At 34.5% G+C, this 18654-nt stretch overlaps 1 protein-coding gene and 1 pseudogene across 1 annotated transcript; both read right to left on the bottom strand.

The window, feature by feature from the left end:
• Positions 1-1502: 1502 nt before the first annotated feature.
• LOC148197541 (sugar transport protein 10-like) lies at positions 1503-3282 on the bottom strand. Its single transcript, XM_088115560.1, has 3 exons — positions 2824-3282; positions 2080-2703; positions 1503-1958 (listed from the first exon to the last, which is right to left on the bottom strand). The coding sequence occupies exons 1-3, from the start codon at positions 3280-3282 to the stop codon at positions 1503-1505; spliced, it is 1539 nt and encodes a 512-aa protein (XP_087971686.1).
• Positions 3283-7821: 4539 nt separating this feature from the next.
• On the bottom strand, positions 7822-9601 carry LOC148197542 (sugar transport protein 10 pseudogene; annotated as a pseudogene).
• Positions 9602-18654: the final 9053 nt, after the last annotated feature.

Genomic DNA, 18654 nt, shown 5'->3' on the forward strand with positions numbered 1-18654 from the left:
TCTCTGGTGGTAAAGGAAGCAGAAAGTTGTTTCTTGCTCCAACACCAAAGTTGAGTACAAAAGTTTGGTTCACACATTTACAAAACTTACTCATGCCATTCCTAAGCTCTTTAGGTTGAACATTCATTCTACTACCTAAGTTCTTCATTATGATAATCAAAGTGTTCTTTTAATTACACAACCTAATGCTTCATAGAAAAATTAAGCTTATACAAAATGTCAGAGTAGAAGTCTTCAAATGAAACATTATCATAATGTTCTTCAAACCTCTTAACGTCTTTTTTTTTTGGGTGCAGAGATTTTGATTAAGTATTTTTGCTATTTTGATCTTCATAAATATGAAGAACAAGGTATACAATCATTGAAGCACCTTATCGCACATGCATTAATTATTTTGAACGTTGATAAGCGTTAGGCCGTATTGCGTGTTCAAATCATTTTATCATTTGTCCATTCATTAATAAAGGCATCGTTTGGTAAAGCATTCAACATATATGATCATCAGATTGTGAAAAACCTTATATGCTTTATCAAAAGTTGTTTGAGAAATGCAGCGTTTAGCATTCTTTTGCTAGACAGTACATTTCATAATATGCTTGCTTGAATTTACACTTCTTTTTAATGATACACATTTTAAGCTTCAGTGTTATGATTGAGATAGAAGCTTTTGTTCATAAAACGTTTTCTTGTAAGATGTTATTCATTTAGACGTTTAAATGGTGTTTTTAAAATTCTTTTTCTTACCCATATCGTCTAGGACTCCATTTCATTGCGATGTCCTTGGAGTTGAAAATTTATATTTCATGCCAAAGTTTTCGCAAAATCATTGAAATAGTTCGTTTTCAAATTCTCCCTCATGATCGCTTCTGTTTGAAATAATCTTACCACCTTTTTCATTCTATTCTCTTACAGAGTTTATAAAAATCCTTAGATGTATTTTTTTAAACTGCAATGATAATTTAGCATACCAACATAACAATAAATACCATGGGACTTTTGAAACGAGACTCTAAAGAGATTCACATCATACATACAAAAAGCTATAGAGATTCACAACAACAACTAAACAAGCTGACTCCCGAAAGTCTCAAATTATTTTCGACAACCAGAATTTGATACCAAAATTTAACACCCTATTAGGATGCCACATGTAGTTATAAAATCTCACCTTACAAGCCGATTTTGTGGGGTTATGTTAGGTTTATAGTGCAATTCCTAATAGTATTTTGAGGTTTGGTTTGTGTAATTATCGATGGATAAAGATAAATATAAAAAATTTAACATTAAAATTACACTTCATGAAAAATCTAACAAAATCCAAGCAATATGCTAAAATATTATTATAAATATAGGACAAACATTTTTTTTTCTGGATTTGGTTCAAATTTTGAATGAATGTATTTGTTACAAACCATAGGAATTACATTAACTACAATGAATTATTTGGAAAATTATAGAACTTTTGTTGGTACAAGTAAATGCAGTTCTTAAACAATATAATTTCAAATTGTAGCTATATGAGGATGTCCACCATTGACTACATCATCCGAAATAAACTTCCTCCAAAACCAATGTGATTTCCAAACTTTGTTCATTTCTTCAATTCGAACATTTCTTGTCTCGGGTAGGAGCAAGGCAACAAAAATGGTCATGATAAGCACAAATCCAGCAAAGAAAAAGAAAAGACCAAACTTCAGGTGACAAAGCATGGTTAGAAAAACTTGAGCAATGACAAAGGTAAATAACATGTTTACAGCAACATTGATGCCTTGGCCCGCAGATCGAACCTCTAGAGAACATATTTCACTAGGAACCAACCACCCAAGGGGACCCCAAGACCATGCGTATGCTGCAACGTATGCGCATATAAAGAATAAGAGAAGACTGGCTTCTCCATTGGTAAAATAGCCTTCACCACTCACCCCAAACTTTAGAGCAATCATGATTCCAACAGCAAGCTACACGTATTATGAAATTCAAATTAGTTCTTCATGCTAGCAAATTACTTATGTGATAAAAGTGTTATTTTTAAATACTAAAGTAACAAAAGTCGTTTATCGATTAAGTTAAGGTTTCTACCTGACAAATAAGCATTTGAATGCCCCCTTCGAGGAACAATATCTTTCTCCCAAACTTGTCCACGGAGAAAATGGAAACAAAAGTGGCAACCACATTAACACCTCCAGTGATAACTGAAGACATAAGGGAAGTATCATTACCAAAGCCTAAGGTTTTAAAGAGGACGGGTGCATAAAACATGATGACATTGATGCCAGTGAATTGTTGGAAAAATGGAATCAGAGAGCAAAACGTGAGTTGGGGTCTGTATTTTTGTTCTGTAATGTTCTTCCATGGATGTTCCACACCTTTGGCTGCTTTAGTCAAATTAACAAGGTCTTGGAACTCCTCGTCAACATTATCCATGCCACGAATCTTTTTCAACATTTTCTTTGCTTCCTCTTCTTTACCTCTTTCAATTAAGGAATTAGGGGTGTCACCTAAGAAAAGAGATCCTACACATAACATGATTGCAGGAACTGCACCAACACCTAAAGAAATTCTCCAACCATATTCTAGTTTAGCGGTGCCATAATTAATGAGGTTTGCAATCAAGATGCCAATTGTGATCATCATTTGAAATCCAATGTTAAGTGCACCCCTTATCGATGTTGGAGCCATTTCAGACAAATACACAGGTACAGACTATTGGAAATAATAATAATAAAAAAGACAAAGGAAAAGTTAAAAATAATTTAATCATGAAAATCTCTCCATATTCGTATAACCAAATTTTAAAGCATTAACAATGATGCAAAGCCTCACCTGGTTACAATATCCAACACCAAAACCAAGTAATAATCGACCTATTATGAGCATTTCAATGTTGATGGCAAAACCATTCAACAATGCACCAACAAGGAAGAATAAACCACCTGCAAACATTGAGGTCTTACGTCCCATCATTCTTGTGGTGGTGGAAGCAAAGAAAGAAGCTACTAATGCAGCAAGATATAAAGAAGAGGTGAACAACGTAAGGAGTTCATTGTCAAATTTGCAGTATTGACTTTCATGGATAGATTCATCTTTCATTTTTTTATAAACACTCGGAAAGAATTTTATTAAGAATGGTTCCATGGAAGTTACTCCTCCCGTGATTCCAAGATCATAACCAAAGAGTAGACCACCCATGGCTGCTACAAAACATGTGACCAATACAAATATTGTGGTCTTGCTTTCATATTGTGTTCCATTTTCTCGAGTAGCAAAAGCTCCACCTGCCATCTTAAAAAATGTTATATTATAAATACAACTTTTTCTTTGTCTTAACTTTTCTTTCTTTATCTACATATGAGATTTTAATTATGAACTTGTTTTATAATCTAAAATATGCTAATAATAAGATCTAACACACAAGATCGTGTAACAAAAATAAAATAACTTATTTAACAATATTTTATATTTTTAAGCAATTTAATTATCTATGTGTTGTTTATATCTTAACTTAGGTGTATTGGCTTTTCAGTTAGAACTAATATATTATTTTAAGAACTTCAAATAAGAACTAGATAGTCCAAATACACATAATCATTGCTTTACAAAAAGAAGGTTGACCATTAGTTCACGATAGTAATTTATTTATAATTAAGTTAAGAATATAAATTAAGAATCAATTTATATGTCTGTATAGTAATATTTTGTTGATCAGTATTTATGAAAATTTTATATGTTCTCGTAGTAATATTGTATTGATAGGTCTTTGAAAAAGTAATTAGCAATATTTTAATACTAGTAAAGTGTGTCTGTTTCAATATACTATAGTGGTTTCTAAAACTATATTACGTTTAATTATAAGATTGGCATTATAATGGGATTGAGTTTTTAATGGATGGTAATAAAAATTTTGAACAATTTATTTAAGGCTCCAATACTCTTTAGGTCCCTATTTTCGTCAACTTTGTTCATTGTGAGAATCATTTTTCCGAGTGTTTATTGTGGTACTTTATGTTCAATTTGGTCACGTCCTATAAATCATTAATTACAGACTATACAAGGTTGTAATGTTGGAATCAGTTGTTGGATTGTTGCTTACATGGTTTTCCTGCACAATTATTTAGGTGACCATTCCACGTTACTTCATTCCTCCACCACCATGAATGCAACCACCATTGAAGCCACCACTAGAGCAACTTTGTTCCTCCACCACCGTGAATACAACCCCCAAAAATGCAGATCCAAAATGTGAACATCCATCGAGACACCTCGCAAGCCACACGTGAAACCTCCATCACATTGTGCCATCATTCCAAACCATAAGCCTCATTCACCCACTGCGTCGTACTTCTGTGTGAGCCATCAACTTCAGCCTTTAACGAAACACCTGCAGATCCAAATTGCACAAACCACGTCAAACTCTATCTACATCTCATGCCTTCATCACCAACATAGATCTACCTCTTTCACCACCGCGATGAACCACTAAGAATCACGATCATTAACAGACCACCAAGTAACTGCAGCAGAACCATGACACTAGTAGTATCACACCATCATAAACCCTAAATTTCAATAAGTGTCCCAACACAAAGTTTTTTATAAGGTTATCTTCATGTTTGTGTTATTAAAGGTCTAAAGGCAAAAAAGTTAGTAAATTATTAAAAGAACGTTGATAAAAGTTGAAAAACTATTATTTTTATACTTAAATTGGACATCAAAAACAACCTTTATGACTTAGAAACTAGCCTGTAATCATCCTTTTGCTTATGTTTTTGAAATAAGAGAGTTGGATGGGTTTTATGCTTGGTTTCCCTTGTTTTTGCAGGTTTTAAGATGAATTGAATGGAAGAAGTGAAGTAGCCATAAGTTGGAGTCAGAAAAGGAAGAAAAAGTGCATAAAAGAAGAGCCTCAAGTAATGCTCAGCGGAAATTACCGCTAAGCGGCACTTTGAAAACCCGCAGTCACTACCGAGGAGCAAAACTACAGCTGAGCGTCAAATAGAAGAATCACACTTACTGCTGAGCGGCATTTTTATGGGCCTTGGGCCACTTTTCTGTAATCTTTAAGAGTCTATATAAGATTTTAGTCGACCTAGGGTTAGTATCTTTTGGCAGAACGAAGCAAAATCACACTTTCTTCACCCTTTCGAGGAGAATTTTGGATGCTCAAGCTCCACTCTTCAAATTCTAGGGTTCTATCTTTCATTCTTTCATTATTTTTCATCTAGTTTCACCATGATTATGGTGAACTAAACCTTCATTGTTGTTGGGGAATCAATGTAATCCTTTAAAACTCTCATGTATTGAATTGGTTCTTTAATTCATATGCTTTCTTTAATTAATTGTTAGGGTTTTTCTTCTATACTCTATGCATGCTTTGTTTAACTCATTCAATTTCATGATCATTGATTTTATTTGTATGGACACATAGATAAATCTAGACAAGAAGAAATTCTCCCAATAGTAATATTGCCTAGACATAGGGATAGGAGGATTGGTTGCCTTTAAGCTTTTGTGCGAATGTAATGCATGAATAATTTCTAGGGAGACCAAGACATTGTAAACTAGTGATTAGGAGTAGGCTTTCTTCACCAAGACATTGGGTTTAAGGTAAATTAGAAAGTGGCATTAACATTAATGAAGAAGATGAATTCTTGAATACATGAGAGAGGATAGGATGAATTGAAAACCCCCAACAACATTATCATTCCATATATTTCAATCACGTTTTGCTTCTTTTGTGCAATTGATCAATACATGCATTCATATTTACTTTTTTAGTACTTGCATTTAAATCTACAAGAATTTGTTCACAAGTCTAATTTAATCAACAAATCACATAATTGTTTAGGCCGTGAGTCCTTTGGGAAACGATACGTGGTCTAACCATTTTATTATTACTTGATACGATTCGGTTACACTTACCGAGGGTTAACAAACGTAAGTAAAGAATTAGTGTCAGGATCCTCACACCTTGGCATCAAGTGTCAATACCCCAATCCTTTGGGCATTTGGTGGCAATGCTTCTGATATTTAATCATCTTCTGTAGGATCCAAATGCAAATTTCTAAGTACTAGTTAGATATTTTTCAACATGCTACTCTTCGTTGTTCTGTGGTTGATGGCATTGCAATATACCACTCTCACTAGACTTGAAATTAGCTTTGTAGTCAATAAAGGCTCTTAGTTTATGGCCTAACCTCTAGACTTTCATTGAGTTATGTATAAATGTATTTCAAGGCACCTCAAAAGTACTTTCTTATTGATTGCATCTTCAATCTGTCTCCCTTGCTTGACCTTTATCTATTCAAGCATTCAAATTTAATCTCTGGTGGTAAAGGAAGCAGAAAGTTGTTTCTTGCTCCAACACCAAAGTTGAGTACAAAAGTTTGGTTCACACATTTACAAAACTTACTCATGCCATTCCTAAGCTCTTTAGGTTGAACATTCATTCTACTACCTAAGTTCTTCATTATGATAATCAAAGTGTTCTTTTAATTACACAACCTAATGCTTCATAGAAAAATTAAGCTTATACAAAATGTCAGAGTAGAAGTCTTCAAATGAAACATTATCATAATGTTCTTCAAACCTCTTAACGTCTTTTTTTTTTGGGTGCAGAGATTTTGATTAAGTATTTTTGCTATTTTGATCTTCATAAATATGAAGAACAAGGTATACAATCATTGAAGCACCTTATCGCACATGCATTAATTATTTTGAACGTTGATAAGCGTTAGGCCGTATTGCGTGTTCAAATCATTTTATCATTTGTCCATTCATTAATAAAGGCATCGTTTGGTAAAGCATTCAACATATATGATCATCAGATTGTGAAAAACCTTATATGCTTTATCAAAAGTTGTTTGAGAAATGCAGCGTTTAGCATTCTTTTGCTAGACAGTACATTTCATAATATGCTTGCTTGAATTTACACTTCTTTTTAATGATACACATTTTAAGCTTCAGTGTTATGATTGAGATAGAAGCTTTTGTTCATAAAACGTTTTCTTGTAAGATGTTATTCATTTAGACGTTTAAATGGTGTTTTTAAAATTCTTTTTCTTACCCATATCGTCTAGGACTCCATTTCATTGCGATGTCCTTGGAGTTGAAAATTTATATTTCATGCCAAAGTTTTCGCAAAATCATTGAAATAGTTCGTTTTCAAATTCTCCCTCATGATCGCTTCTGTTTGAAATAATCTTACCACCTTTTTCATTCTATTCTCTTACAGAGTTTATAAAAATCCTTAGATGTATTTTTTTAAACTGCAATGATAATTTAGCATACCAACATAACAATAAATACCATGGGACTTTTGAAACGAGACTCTAAAGAGATTCACATCATACATACAAAAAGCTATAGAGATTCACAACAACAACTAAACAAGCTGACTCCCGAAAGTCTCAAATTATTTTCGACAACCAGAATTTGATACCAAAATTTAACACCCTATTAGGATGCCACATGTAGTTATAAAATCTCACCTTACAAGCCGATTTTGTGGGGTTATGTTAGGTTTATAGTGCAATTCCTAATAGTATTTTGAGGTTTGGTTTGTGTAATTATCGATGGATAAAGATAAATATAAAAAATTTAACATTAAAATTACACTTCATGAAAAATCTAACAAAATCCAAGCAATATGCTAAAATATTATTATAAATATAGGACAAACATTTTTTTTTCTGGATTTGGTTCAAATTTTGAATGAATGTATTTGTTACAAACCATAGGAATTACATTAACTACAATGAATTATTTGGAAAATTATAGAACTTTTGTTGGTACAAGTAAATGCAGTTCTTAAACAATCTAATTTCAAATTGTAGCTATATGAGGATGTCCACCATTGACTACATCATCCGAAATAAACTTCCTCCAAAACCAATGTGATTTCCAAACTTTGTTCATTTCTTCAATTCGAACATTTCTTGTCTCGGGTAGGAGCAAGGCAACAAAAATGGTCATGATAAGCACAAATCCAGCAAAGAAAAAGAAAAGACCAAACTTCAGGTGACAAAGCATGGTTAGAAAAACTTGAGCAATGACAAAGGTAAATAACATGTTTACAGCAACATTGATGCCTTGGCCCGCAGATCGAACCTCTAGAGAACATATTTCACTAGGAACCAACCACCCAAGGGGACCCCAAGACCATGCGTATGCTGCAACGTATGCGCATATAAAGAATAAGAGAAGACTGGCTTCTCCATTGGTAAAATAGCCTTCACCACTCACCCCAAACTTTAGAGCAATCATGATTCCAACAGCAAGCTACACGTATTATGAAATTCAAATTAGTTCTTCATGCTAGCAAATTACTTATGTGATAAAAGTGTTATTTTTAAATACTAAAGTAACAAAAGTCGTTTATCGATTAAGTTAAGGTTTCTACCTGACAAATAAGCATTTGAATGCCCCCTTCGAGGAACAATATCTTTCTCCCAAACTTGTCCACGGAGAAAATGGAAACAAAAGTGGCAACCACATTAACACCTCCAGTGATAACTGAAGACATAAGGGAAGTATCATTACCAAAGCCTAAGGTTTTAAAGAGGACGGGTGCATAAAACATGATGACATTGATGCCAGTGAATTGTTGGAAAAATGGAATCAGAGAGCAAAACGTGAGTTGGGGTCTGTATTTTTGTTCTGTAATGTTCTTCCATGGATGTTCCACACCTTTGGCTGCTTTAGTCAAATTAACAAGGTCTTGGAACTCCTCGTCAACATTATCCATGCCACGAATCTTTTTCAACATTTTCTTTGCTTCCTCTTCTTTACCTCTTTCAATTAAGGAATTAGGGGTGTCACCTAAGAAAAGAGATCCTACACATAACATGATTGCAGGAACTGCACCAACACCTAAAGAAATTCTCCAACCATATTCTAGTTTAGCGGTGCCATAATTAATGAGGTTTGCAATCAAGATGCCAATTGTGATCATCATTTGAAATCCAATGTTAAGTGCACCCCTTATCGATGTTGGAGCCATTTCAGACAAATACACAGGTACAGACTATTGGAAATAATAATAATAAAAAAGACAAAGGAAAAGTTAAAAATAATTTAATCATGAAAATCTCTCCATATTCGTATAACCAAATTTTAAAGCATTAACAATGATGCAAAGCCTCACCTGGTTACAATATCCAACACCAAAACCAAGTAAAAATCGACCTATTATGAGCATTTCAATGTTGATGGCAAAACCATTCAACAATGCACCAACAAGGAAGAATAAACCACCTGCAAACATTGAGGTCTTACGTCCCATCATTCTTGTGGTGGTGGAAGCAAAGAAAGAAGCTACTAATGCAGCAAGATATAAAGAAGAGGTGAACAACGTAAGGAGTTCATTGTCAAATTTGCAGTATTGACTTTCATGGATAGATTCATCTTTCATTTTTTTATAAACACTCGGAAAGAATTTTATTAAGAATGGTTCCATGGAAGTTACTCCTCCCGTGATTCCAAGATCATAACCAAAGAGTAGACCACCCATGGCTGCTACAAAACATGTGACCAATACAAATATTGTGGTCTTGCTTTCATATTGTGTTCCATTTTCTCGAGTAGCAAAAGCTCCACCTGCCATCTTAAAAAATGTTATATTATAAATACAACTTTTTCTTTGTCTTAACTTTTCTTTCTTTATCTACATATGAGATTTTAATTATGAACTTGTTTTATAATCTAAAATATGCTAATAATAAGATCTAACACACAAGATCGTGTAACAAAAATAAAATAACTTATTTAACAATATTTTATATTTTTAAGCAATTTAATTATCTATGTGTTGTTTATATCTTAACTTAGGTGTATTGGCTTTTCAGTTAGAACTAATATATTATTTTAAGAACTTCAAATAAGAACTAGATAATCCAAATACACATAATCATTGCTTTACAAAAAGAAGGTTGACCATTAGTTCACGATAGTAATTTATTTATAATTAAGTTAAGAATATAAATTAAGAATCAATTTATATGTCTGTATAGTAATATTTTGTTGATCAGTATTTATGAAAATTTTATATGTTCTCGTAGTAATATTGTATTGATAGGTCTTTGAAAAAGTAATTAACAATATTTTAATACTAGTAAAGTGTGTCTGTTTCAATATACTATAGTGGTTTCTAAAACTATATTACGTTTAATTATAAGATTGGCATTATAATGGGATTGAGTTTTTAATGGATGGTAATAAAAATTTTGAACAATTTATTTAAGGCTTCAATACTCTTTAGGTCCCTATTTTCGTCAATTTTGTTCATTGTGAGAATCATTTTTCCGAGTGTTTATTGTGGTACTTTATGTTCAATTTGGTCACGTCCTCTAAATCATTAATTACAGACTATACAAGTTGGTAATGTTGGAATCAGTTGTTGGATTGTTGCTTACGTGGTTTTCCTGCACAATTATTTAGGTGACCATTCCACGTTACTTCATTCCTCCACCACCATGAATGCAACCACCATTGAAGCCACCACTAGAGCAACTTTGTTCCTCCACCACCGTGAATACAACCCCCAAAAATGCAGATCCAAAATGTGAACATCCATCGAGACACCTCGCAAGCCACACGTGAAACCTCCATCACATTGTGCCATCATTCCAGACCATAAGCCTCATTCACCCACTGCGTCGTACTTCTGTGTGAGCCATCAACTTCAGCCTTTAACGAAACACCTGTAGATCCAAATTGCACAAACCACGTCAAACTATATCTACATCTCATGCCTTCATCACCAACATAGATCTGCCTCTTTCAACACCGCAATAAACCACTAAGAATCACGATCAATAACAGATCACCAACTGCAGCAGAACCATTAGTTCACGATAGTAAAGTATTTATAATTAAGTTAAGAATATAAATTAAGAATCTATTTATATGTCTGTATAGTAATATTTAGTTGATCACTATTTATGAAAATTTTATATGTTCACATAGCAATATTGTATTGATAGGTGTTTTTAAAAATAATTAACATTATTTTAATATTAGTAAAGTGTGTCTGTTTCAGTATACTATAGTGGTTTCTAAAACTATATTGTGATTAATTATAAGATTGGCATTATAACGGGATTGAATTTTTATTGGATGTTTAATAGCACAATTTTTTTAAGGCTTGAATAATCCTTAGGTCCATATCCAAAGATTTGATCAAGTTATCTTTTATTTGTGCTATTAACAGTTTAAAGGAAAACAAGTTAGTAAATTATTAAAGGAAAACAAACAAAGAATTAGTGTCATAATCCTCAGCTATCAAGTATCAATTCCTAAATCCTTTGTACTGAGACAATTATTGAAATTTAGGGCTTTGATAGTGTGTTATTGCCAGCTTTGCGATTTGACTATGGGTAAACTAAGCTTACATTCTGCAATGCTGGTGCAGTGTGATGGATGGTTCACGCGTGGCTCGCAAGGTGTCTCGATGGATGTTCGCAAGGTGGATCTGTATTTTTGGTTGTTGCATTTATATTAGTGGAGGAACGAAGTTGCTCCGGTGGTGGCGCTGATAGGGTTTGTATTCACAATGGTGAAGGAAAGAATCAGCATTACTAGCCATGTAAGCAACTGTGCAGGACGACCACATAAGCAATTGTGCAAGACGGGCATGTAAGCAACAATCCAACAACTCATTCAAACAATGTCTACATGTACCGTCTATTATTAACGAGCTGGATGATATCATGAAAAAGACAAAATTAAATATAAATTAGGAAAATTGAAATCACATTAAACACTCGAAAAAAATAAATCATACATTAAACAAAGTCGACAAAAATAGGGATTAAAAGAACATTTAAGTCTTTATTAAAGAAACATACAAGTATTTTTTTTATTATTTAAAGAAATCGAAGTAGAATACATGAGATTATAAATTCTATTTAGAATGTTACTTCAAAAGAGATATTTTATTAGGATGTTTGGAGGAGTAGAAAAGAAAACAAGTTCCAACAACACAAATTTATACGTATTTAACTTAAATAATAATTTATTCTTTTATGAGAGGGTCTTTAGTTTTAGTTCATACTACTATCATTTTGTTTATGCTACTAAACTTCTTCTTCTTTTAATAATTATATTTTCATTTATTTTATCTCTTAATATTGATGATTTTATAACACATCACGCACTATAAAAAAATAGCTTTAAACTTTCGGATGGTCCTCATATTTGTATGAGAATCTCAAGTGAGTCCTCATGTTTGCCATTGTCTCAATTGAGTCATAATATTTGTAAAAATGAGCCAATTTTGCCCTAACCGCTAAGTTGTCACAAACAGCGTTAGCAGGTGCTGACATGGTGCATGCTAATGTAAAAGTGTCTGATTATGTGGAATTTTTTTAAAAGTAAGAGTTTTTGACGTGGCAAAATTTATTCCTAATCTAATAAAGAAATTGGTTTCTAATCGAAATTTATAGAGGCTCACTCCCCATGGACCTCGTCGCAAGTTGTCGGCCACCAAACCACCCCATGGAAGAAATAGGGAATGTAATTAAACCAATTTAATCATAATTGAACCCAGAAAACCTAAATTGAACTCCAAATATTGCTTTCCTCTCTTTAATTCGAAAACCCAATCTGGGTAGTCCCTCTTCCTCTTTTAAATACGTTAGGATTTTTTTTTCTCAATCTATCCTGTGAACTCTGAACAAAAGGTTCAGACTTTTGCTCCCAATTCTCAAAAAATAAAACCTAACTTGAGGGCTCTTTGATCTCGTGCAAGAGGACTTCTAGGGGAGCACCTATCTTTTTCCCCATATCTCTTTTGGTCTCGCGTACAACCCCAACTCTGGGAAAGGTTCTTCCTTCACGCTAGCACTTATCTTCTTTCCCATATCTATTTCGGTTTTCCAAACAACCCCAACTCAATATTTTAAGGGTTAAATATGTTTTTAGTCCTTAAACTATCAAGCGAATTTGTTTTTAGTTCCTCTTTCAAAGTAAGCTACATTTTGATCCTTCTCCTTAAGGAAACCATAATTTTTCATCCTCCAAAACCAACAGCGTTAAAAAGAAGCTGAGTTGGCTAACGGTGGAGTGCCATGTCAAATTTTTTTTCTGTCACTCCTGCCATGTCAGCATCTCCTTCAACCCTTCTCCACAGAACCCTAATTTCCCTCAGTCGCAAGCCGTCGTCAATGCCGCACTACCAACACAATGCCAACCTAGAGGGACTACATATAGAGGAGCGCTTCAGTGGCATAAGAGAACATGTGGACGAATCCCGTGGCCAGAATCACCCCGGCGGCAAAGGCCTTGGCACCCACGAGGGCTGTTGTCGCAAAGGAGAAACGCGCTGGAATTTCTTCCTTATAGTAGCATGTGTCGATGGATTGGTAAGTGTACCAAATCGCACAATTAATATAAAATGGTAAGACCAAGTATCGTATCCCAGAGGACTCTCGGCACTAAACAGTCGTGTGATAAATTTATTAATTAAGACTTAAAATAAGCGAGAGCATTGGTTTGAGATGCAAAAACATAAAATAAAATATGAATGCAAATTGATCAATAGTAGAGTAACACAGAGATGAACGAATGTTCTTTAATATGAGATGAATATGTTGTTGGGTTTAGATTTCACCAAGTTCCCTCTCATGTATATAAGAATTCCTCTTTATGCATTAATGTTAACGTCACTCACTAAAGTACTTAGAACTCAATCCCTTGGTGCAATAAGCCTGCCTTAATTCCTAGTTCGTGCAATTCCTAGCGTTCCTAGAAAATTAAGTCTGAAGATCAAGAGCTTAAGACGACCAAGTACTCATACCCTCATCTTTGAGAAATATTACCCTTGGGAGAATTGAACAAGAACCTGAATTATAAGGAACCTCCCGGCACTCATGCAATTCATAAATCATACAATTAAATGAGTTAAATAGAGCAAGCATTAAAACAGATGAATTCCCTAACAATTAATGAATAAAGCATATATGATTAAGAATCAATTCAAATACATGAGAGTTCACAAGGTTACATAATTCCCCAATAACAAATAGAGTTTAACTCCCCATAGACATGGAGAAACTAGATGTACAATAGAAAAGAATGAGATAGTCAAACCCTAAGAGTAAAAGAGGAAGCTTCTACCTCCATATCTGCCTTCAGAGAGTAAAAGAGTGTGTTGTTGTGTTGCTCCAGCCAAAGATAGAAAACCTAGACCGCTTGGGTCCTTTAAATAAAGTTGGAAAAGATTAGAAACAGGGCTCGGTCCAAAAGAATCGAAACAGAGCAAAAACTGGGTCGGATCAGCAACGCGCGATGCTCGAGCGGCCAATTTGGCCGCTCGGGCGGTGGACGTCGATTTCCGGAAGGCTTGAGCCTCCAATTTCACCCAGGCTTCAGGGGTCCGCCGCCCGGGCGGCGAGCGTCGATTTTTCCATGCTCAAGCTTCCTGCAAGTCGCCCAAGCTTCGTGCGGTTCCTTCTTCTTGTGCTTTTCTAGGCCTTTCTGAGCTCTATATCCTTAGCACTTCATCTTTGCTTCATGTATTAACTCATTTTCTATCAAAACAAAGGGAATTAGTCATAAAATCATCAAATTCAACCTCAACTCTCTTATTCACACAACTTAATGAAAAAACATGAGTCCAAGCATGTTTCTAAGTCAAAAAAGGTGTATTTAGTATCAAAATTACATCACAGATAACGATATTTTAAATCGTTATCAGCACATTGGAGGTTCTAATTTAGGGTCTGCTTGCAGGTTTGATGGCGTCGCGGATGGAGGTGGTGAGGCGCTGTGGGGGTTGCGCGAGCTCAAGGCATGCATTAGGGTTTGTGTTCTGGGTTTGATTAGGGGTTTTTTGGGTTGTTGCACTTTTTGGGTTTTGTCTTGGAGGTCAGGAGGAGAAAGTCGAAAGGAGCTTCGCTGTTTGGATGTTCGACTGTGTTGCTTGCAGCGTTGCGATTCTGATGGCTATGACGTTGGAGGCTTGCGACGACGACGAATGGTTGCTCATAGTGGTGGTCCGATGCGAGCTTGGAGGATGACGAGGTTTTGATGGCGGCCTCGCGATGATGAAGGGAGAGCGGTGGCGGAAATATTGAACTCCTAATGTTACTGCTCGCGTTGGGTGGTGGCGCGATGAGGTTGCTCGCGTCTGGGTGGTTATGGTGGAGGTTCGTGATGGAGGATGGCGACAACTAGGGTTTCTACGGTGGTGGCTTCACGGTGACATGATGGCTAGCTGGCGCGGCATTGTGTTGGCAGTGCGGCATTGACAACGGCTTGCGGCTAAGGGAAATTAGGGTTCTGTGGAGAAGGGTTGAAGCAGATGCTGACATGGCAGGAGTGACAGAAAAATAAATTGACCTGGCACTCCACCGTTAGTCAGCTCAGCTTTTTTTTTAACGCCGTTGGTTTTAGAGGACGAAAAATTATGGCTTCCTTAAAGGGAAGGATCAAAATGTAGCTTACTTTGAAAGAGGGACTAAAAACAAATTTGCTTGATAGTTTAAGGAGTAAAAACATATTTAACCCATATTTTAATGCCTGTACTTATTGTGTATACGAATCTATTTTTCAAAGATACTATTTGGGATCTGTAATGACTTCATCACCCAATTTAAACACTGATCGTCACCTGAAAAAGAGACAAGGACCTGAAACCCATTGATCAATACCTATTCATTGCCCCCAATAACAGAGAACACTAAAAAACAGATTCAACATCCTTGCCACAACCATGTTCAACCTCCAACCACCCGAAACCCCAAAGCCATACCCAATAAAACATAGTACAAATAAGAAGATAATCGTCGGCGACATTGCCGACGTCGAGTGTGGATTCCGAGTAGAGGCGAATCGATCACGATGGCTCAGGATTCGCATAATGGAGTGCGTTTTTTCCCTCACCGGTAATGCCTTCGGCGACGACTAGGATTACCGGTGGCGACGTGACGATGAGCGTTGGTAGTGGCATAGTGTGGCGATTTGGTGGCGAGCCTTGGTCATGGAGGTGGGCACAATCCAGGAGTGGAGCGCGTGAAGGGAGAAACGTTGTAGGTGGCAACGACTCTTCCAGCAATGGTGACGACAGTTATTTCGGGCGGCCACGGTGGTGAGCAACAACACTGGTCAAAAGGAGAACCCTTTTCTTTTTGAAGAAGAGAAACCCTCTATTGCGGCTAGCTAGGAAGAAGAATGGGACAACCTTTTTTTTCTCGTTCTTGGAAGAAATCCCTAAAGAAAGAGCTTCTTACTGCACCAACACAGATTTCTTAGACAAGACGAAGAGTATCAGGTGCTTAGACAAGACGAAGAGATCAAATGAAATCCCTAATTTCCTAAAATAAACAATTAGACTTGTGTTATGTCAAACACTGCTTATTTAAATAACAAAGTCCACATAATCAAATAATACACATCAACATATTATTTGTACACCACGTCATCATCACTTAACGCTGTATGTGACAACTTAACGGTTAGGACAAAATTGGCTCAATTTTATAAATATTATGACTCAATTGAGACAGTTTCAAATATGAAGACTCACTTGAGATTCCCGTACATGAGGACCATCTGAGGGTTTAAACCTAAAAAAATATTATATTTTTAAAGGTTAAAGTTTAATAGTTTACCGGTTAATAACCATCACAAATAAAATTCCTACCAATTAAAATATTCCTAAAAAATTACTTATGTCAAAAGTTGGCCGTAACAATAAAAATTTAAAGGCTTAATACCCTATTTTGTCTCCAGTTTCGCTCGACAATGTGAAATTAGTCCATCCTTTAAAACGTGCGTCAATTACGTCCCTACTTAATAAAATTTATATCAATAAAATCCCTTCCGTTAAATCCGTACAAACGGCGTTAATTATTTTTCTCTCTCTTCTATTAACGTCGTTTGTACGGATTTAACGGAAGGGATTTCATTGATATAAATTTTATTAAGTAGGGACGTAATTGACCCACGTTTTAAAGGATGGACTAATTTGACATTGTCAAGCGAAACTGGGGACAAAATAGGGTATTAAGCCAAATTTAAATCTAGTATAGTTGTTAGAAAAAAAATTACTATTGATTAAAAATAGCCATAAAAATTACTTTTATTATATAATATTTATCATATTTTGACGATTATAATTTGTCATAAAAAATATATCATATTCTATATCATTTAATACCTATTAAAAATTTTCAACCATAAAAAAGTTGTTTAATATTTTATTTTTATTTTTCAAATTCAAAAAAAATACATAATTGTTTTACAAAAGAAGGTTGATCATCAATTAATTAATGATAATAATTTATTTATAATTAAGTTAAGAATATAAATTAAGAAGTAACTTTGTATTGATAAGTATTTATAAAAGGAAATATATGTTCATATAATAATATTGTATTGAGAAGTATTTATAAAAAACAATTAACAATATTTTAATTTTGTAAAGTAAAGTGCATTTATTTTAATTTTATATTAGAGTAATTTCTAACACTATATTATATATTTAATTAATTACAGGGTTAGCATTATAATGGGGTTCAGATTTTGAATGATTGATAAAAAAATGTATGCACAATATATTTAAGGGACAGGTGAGTATATTTTTGTTTTTTTAAAGGTCAACATTAAAAATGATGAATAGTATTTTTGTAATTATAACGAGAACTTGATGTTGGTTTTTTATTTATCTAACGCCAAAGCCAATTTAATGTGGGCGATCCTAACTTCGACATCTTTGGATGTTTATTTCCTCTCCTTCTGACGTCTTTGGATGTCTATTTCCCCTCCTAGTGACATATTTAAGGTCATTTGACGTTGGCTGCCCACGTCAAACTCTTTTAAAAATGGACCGTGTTAACAATGACAACCTTTTCACAACTGTTATATGTCAAAGGTTAAAATGATTTTTTTAGTTGAAAAAAAGTAATATAGGAAAGTGTAATCAGACTACACTTATGAATCCAAAAATATCATTGTCTTTTTCATTCAGAAAAAATGATTAATTCTCTCTTTACAATTCAAATTTTCTGTTCTCTCTTCATTCTTCGTTCTCTATGTAGTCCTCCATTCTCTTTACACTCTCAGTTCAAGGTGTGTTCTTTTTCTTTTCTGTTGAAGGTTTGACCTTTCTTTATTGAAGGTGCCTCGTTTTTCTGTTGAAGGTATGTCCTTTCTTTCTTTAAGGTCTCTCGTTTTTTGTTTTTGTAAATGAAAGCTCTCTTTTGTTTGTTCAAGGTCTCACCTTTTTTGTTTGATTTCGTTGATTGTATTGCGCGAAATGGAATTGTCCGGTGAGAGCAAGGTATATTTCGTATGACCTTTGGTTTTCCCCAATATTGTTTCGGTTTTTGCCCTTTCCTTTATTGTTAGAATTTCCTTTTATGGTTTTATGCAATTGTAATTTTTGTTAAATTTCAGTTCATTGATGATGTCGGTACATCAAGCAAAGAAATTTGTTACTCCTCTGTGAAAGCATTAGCTAATACAATTGGAGAATATTTGAAGGAACAAAAGAAACCAACACGTTAAAAACAACCTTATGAAGGAAGGACGATGAAAGTGTTACAAGAGTAGAGCTTGTAAAAACACGTACATTGGCTATCGTCCGAAACATGAGTGAATTTTGTATTTAGTGATTATTGGCAGTAGGAGATCAATGTAGATAGATGTAAATTTAGA

The sequence above is a fragment of the Vigna umbellata genome, chromosome 5, assembly GCF_029865625.1.
Source record: "Vigna umbellata cultivar VRB3 chromosome 5, Vumbellata_1.0, whole genome shotgun sequence".
Taxonomy (NCBI): Eukaryota; Viridiplantae; Streptophyta; class Magnoliopsida; order Fabales; family Fabaceae; genus Vigna; species Vigna umbellata.